Below are 5241 nucleotides of genomic sequence, written 5' to 3' on the forward strand. Positions count from 1 at the left end.
GTGGGGCGGGGGGGGGGGTGAGGGGGGATCAGGGCAGGCAATGCCCCCACCTTAATTTTTTTCAGTAGTTTACAATTAAGATAAAAACATCCCATATTTAAACGTGAGTAACAATAATGAACGTAAACTGTATTTGTGATTTCACGTACACTGTAACTACACTAACAAATGGTAATTTTGGAAGTCAGACCTTGCTACCCATTATTAATATTAAGCCCTTCCCCACCACCCCCCCCAAATAGAGAAGTTAAACTTTGTCTATGGGGTGAAAAAGGTAATCTAGAGAAAGAACGAACGTGAATAAACAAAAGACCGAAAGGAGGAGACTGGGCAGGCCTCGAGGCTATCCAGGCCCCAAACATACGACCAAACTGACTGACTAATACACAAATTTGCACAAAATGCAAAACAAGATCAAACTAGAAACACACAGTAAACACAAACACAGCAAAATAGACTTAACTTTGAAAAAATAACACTTAACTTTGATCGATGTGGACGAGCTCAGACGACACAACCTCACCTGGGGAACAGGAAGCGGAGGCTCAAGTTTTTTAAAAATAGGTTTTTTTTAATGAGGTTTTTTTTTTTTAGAGATTTTTAAAGATATTGCCTTTCAAGCTAATATGGCTGCCAAATCACATGGCATATGGCATCAAAAATGTACAGTCTGCATATGTATGGGTAGGGGATCATGTTTGTGAAGTTTCATTTTGATTGGATAAGGTTCGTTTTTCTATCCAAGATAGCTGCCAACCAACATGACCTATGACGTCATTATTTTAAAACTATATGCAGCAATTGTGTTAGATGCCATTTGTAAAGTTTGGCATCCATAGGGTAAACGGTTTCTGAGATATAATTATTTAATATTTTCCTTCAATCCAATATGGCTGTCACACCATGTGACCGCTAATGTGTTTGTGATCAACTTTTAATCGTCATTCCTAGTCGATGACGCATGTAAAGTTTCCAGTCGATCACTTTGGTGGTTTGGGAGAAGATGTTTTTTTTAAGGCTTTAGGTTAAATCCAATATGGCTGCCAAGCCATGTGACCTATGATGTCACAAATTTAATACTTCAATACAAATGGGTCATTGATCATGTGCATTCAATTCCAGATTTTTAGGATAAGGAATTTGATTAAAACATTTTTGGCTGGTATACCACTTCACTGATGATGTCATCATCATCAAGCTTTTGTTCCGTCTAGTAGGAAGACTAGGTCCCCCTGCACCCCCCGGAGATATACTTCTAATCAGTGTTTCTAGATTGGAAAAAATGTGTAGAAAATGACTAGCTATGGCCCCAAGCTGAAAAAATGTCCCACATACCATTTTTATGCAAATTACTGCTGCCATTATCAAAAAAACGATTTTTGACATATCTCAGCCAATATTGCAGATAATTGAAAAATGAAGGTGTCTAGACCCATGTTTTGAAGGGCATAGATCATGATAGAACTATTCATAACATGATTACATGTGTCTATGGTATACTAGTATGCATATTAATGCTGTAATTACAAAATAATCAGTTTTACAAATGATAAGGATACGTTAATACTGCAGATAACTTAACATGGTACATAAGGGGTCTAAACCCAGGTATTTTCAAGGTTAAATGTCAACAAGATGCTCCTGAGTCTTGCATAGGGGCGGGACATTGGCAGTAACATTGGTACCACTCAACTTTTCTTCCCACCATTGACTTTGTATTGCGAGAGATTTTCACTTGCTTATTTAAAGGTTTCTCACCCAGCCCACGTAAAATCTACCAACTCCTGCTGTTAACTCCCAAACATATTTTTTTATGTTATCCAATCACAGTGCAGAAATGACAGACTAGAGATCCAAATTAGTGCTGCTATAGCTGCCATTTTACATTTCCATCCATGTAACATGCGCGCTCGCGCGCTCGTATCAATTGGTAATGTCGCGCGCTCGTATCAATTGGTAACGTTGATGTTATTGAATACCTCAGTTGAAAGTTCAGTCTTCCATTCCATCTGTGTGTTGTTCTTGGTATTCATCCTCCAATCTAGCCAGGTAAGATGCTAACTATAATGTTACTCACACTCTTGACTTCAGTTTCTGCATGAAATCATAAACAGGCAGAATAACAGCTGAGCCAGCTAGCACCATGTTAGCTAACGTTAAAGCTAGCCTCATCTATGTACAGTATGTTCCTAATGTCGGTGTAACTTAAACTTTTGTTAATGCCAAACATGAGACATATCTGTTGACTTCTGTATATGAATTGAACCAGAAAGAGGCACGACAGCTGAGCTAGCTACAGTAACTTAGCACAATGTTTCATTGGCCTAGATAGCTAACGTTAGTGTGGAAGAATTTAGATGTTTTAGCTATTAGCACTTTTGATGCCACTAAACATGGTTTAGTCAGCTAAAAAGTACCCTAGTGTAGAACATGACTCAGAACCTCTGTTACCTCACTGAAAACTCAGAGCCTCCTTTCACAGGCACTTTTAACATCATTCGTGATTTCTTATTTGTCATTTAACAGTGATGGTAGACATCGACAGCAAGCATGCCCAAAAGAAAACGGAGTGTAGAACCTGCAGCCCAAAGCTCTCCTCCTACATGCATCCTTCATGTACCATCCATGTCTGATCATGGGGATTTCACGCCCCTCCGTAAAATTAAAGGATCTGCTTCAGAAAAACTGCAACTGCTTCAAAAGATCCGGGATAGACGTCTCAACCAACCGCATGACTCCCCATGTCGTATGCAATCAGTATGTGATCAGATCCCGGCAACTCTTCCTGATGACCTAGAAAGAGTAGGATATCACAGCAAGTGTTATAAGCACTTTGTCCGCCACTTTCATCGTCTGGGAGATGATACAGAACCAGGGCCATCAACCTCATCATGGCATCACTCTCCTCGTAAACCAGGAGGTTCTGCTGAACCCATCTTCCCGCCAGAGTGTATATTTTGTGAGAAAGTTGAGACCAAAGATGCTCATCGCAATACTGAGAGGCCTACAACCTTCCCATCCTTTAAAAACAAAGAAAATGCATGGGAGCAAATCGAAACACGGGCTGAGAAAATGGGTCTCTATCGACTCCATCGAAAGGTGAAAAACAAAGACCTCTTTGCATGTGAGGCCAAACACCATCCGTCATGTTTTAAAGCTTTCCGCACAGCATTCTACAACTATATATATATTATATATTCTACAATTCAATTCTACAACTGGGACACCAGATGGGTTCTTCTGCAAAACCAACAAAGCCTCCATTCTGCACTACCTTTTAGAGGACACCACACCACAAGATCTGCAATACCCCAAGGATGCCCTGTTCATCCAGGATGGAATGGCGCTGCTGCATACCCTTGCCAACCTTCCCCCAACATGTGGTGAGATATGCTTGCAGGTGCTTGATCAGATGGTGGCCAAGCAGCACTTTCTGTTCTCCACTGACAGTTACCATCCTGAGTCAATCAAAGCGCAGGAAAGGCTGAGGCGGGGCAGCTCAGAGAAGATCATTCTGGCTGGACCAGCAACCAGGAAGCCATATGACTTCAAAATGTTCCTTGCAAATGACGACAACAAAAAGCAGATGTGCCAGCTTCTTCTGAAAGTGTGGAGTGGACAAGAGGCAGCTACCAGGCTGGAGAGAACAGAGATGGCTGTGCTGATCGTGGAGGGGAAGGCCCACCAACTTGCCTCAACGAATGGCAAGGTAAAATTGAAAGCCCTTCGTGAATGGCGATTCAATTTGTAATTTTTCCTGAAAAAAAGGTGATTACCTGTGATGTTTGTCTAGATCTGAAACTGGCAGTGACTGGTGATTGAAATGCGGTGCCTTTTTGTGTTTCAGGTCGAGGTACGTGAACTCCCCACGATCTACAGCAACCAGGAAGAGACTGATACCAGGGTGGTTCTGTACCTCCATCATGCTGCTACCATCGGATACAAGAACGCTGTAGTCAGAACACCGGACACAGACATCCTCCTGATCCTGCTCCACCATGCCCACAACATCAAGCTGACGGTGTACCTGGATACAGGGTCAGGGAAGCATCGCCAACTTGTCAACGTCTCTGAGCTGGCAGAATCCCTGGGAGAGGACTACTGTGCCACTCTCCTGGGGTACTATGTGTTCAGCGGAGAAGACTGCACCAGTGCCTTCAAAGGGAAGGGAAAAGTCGGGCCCTTGAAAAAGCTGGAGAAGAATCCCAGGTTTCACAGGGCATTCGGTGAACTGGGTGACAACTGGGATGCCAACCCTGAGGTGGAGAGGCAGTTAGAAAAATTCACCTGTGTGATGTACGGCCAGAGTCGCGAGTCATCAGTGGACATTGTCCGTGCCAAGCTGCTACGAAAAATGGTGGGAGAGGACAAGACCCTCACATCCAAGTCCAAGGTTGATCTGGCTCGCCTTCCTCCATGCCAGTCTGCCCTGAAGCCGCACATCCAGCGTGTGAACCACCGCGTAGCATTGTACAAAAGAGCCGATCAACCTATCATCGAAAAGCCAAAACCTTATGAGGAGCAAGGATGGATAAGGACTGATGAAGGACTGTTGAAACCAATGTGGTCCAGTGGTCCCATCCTACCAACCTCACTGGTGGATCTTCTGAACACAGGAGAGCACGAAGAGGAGGAGGAAGAGGAAGGAGAAGAAGAGTTTGACTCTGACGATTTCGATGAAAATGATGATGACTGACTCAGTGTAGAATCACTAATGCTAATGATGTTTATCTAAAACAAGCAAGAGAAGAGTGGTCACATTGAGTGCTAGGACTATTTTGACAGTTGTAATATTTAGAAAAATAAAACTTTGTGTTAACGTCTGTGTAGACGGACCTTAATATGAGTCTATTATTTCGTAAAACTGTGATTATTTTGTAAATAAAGCACTAATTAGCATACTAGTATACCATAGACACATGTAATCATGTTATGAATAGTTCTATCATGATCTATGCCCTTCAAAACATGGGTCTAGACACCTTCATTTTTCAATTATCTGCAATATTGGCTGAGATATGTCAAAAATCGTTTTTTTGATAATGGCAGCAGTAATTTGCATAAAAATGGTATGTGGGACATTTTTTCAGCTTGGGGCCATAGCTAGTCATTTTCTAGACATTTTTTCCAATCTAGAAACACTGATTAGAAGTATATCTCCGGGGGGTGCAGGGGGACCTAGCCTTCCTACTAGACTACTTGTATTAGAGTGGAAAAACCACTTTTCGCACTTATGATAGT

The 5241-nt window shown here is 42.2% G+C and overlaps 1 protein-coding gene across 1 annotated transcript; it reads left to right on the plus strand.

Annotated features, from left to right (window-relative positions):
• Positions 1 to 3237: 3237 nt before the first annotated feature.
• Positions 3238 to 4841, plus strand: LOC144891336 (uncharacterized). The gene is made up of 2 exons (XM_078774249.1): positions 3238 to 3709; positions 3848 to 4841. The coding sequence occupies exons 1-2, from the start codon at positions 3341 to 3343 to the stop codon at positions 4694 to 4696; spliced, it is 1218 nt and encodes a 405-aa protein (XP_078630375.1). The 5' UTR covers positions 3238 to 3340; the 3' UTR covers positions 4697 to 4841.
• The last annotated feature ends 400 nt before the right edge of the window (positions 4842 to 5241 follow it).

Source organism: Myxine glutinosa, chromosome 3 (assembly GCF_964187855.1).
Source record: "Myxine glutinosa chromosome 3, kmMyxGlut1.1, whole genome shotgun sequence".
NCBI classification, from domain to species: Eukaryota; Metazoa; Chordata; class Myxini; order Myxiniformes; family Myxinidae; genus Myxine; species Myxine glutinosa.

Coding starts and splice junctions, on each gene's coding strand:
- LOC144891336 (XM_078774249.1), top strand. CDS start 3,341: ATGGCGCTGCTGCATACCCTTGCCAACCTTCCCCCAACATGTGGTGAG. Junction 3,710..3,847: donor TTGCCTCAACGAATGGCAAG/GTAAAATTGAAA, acceptor TTTGTGTTTCAG/GTCGAGGTACGTGAACTCCC.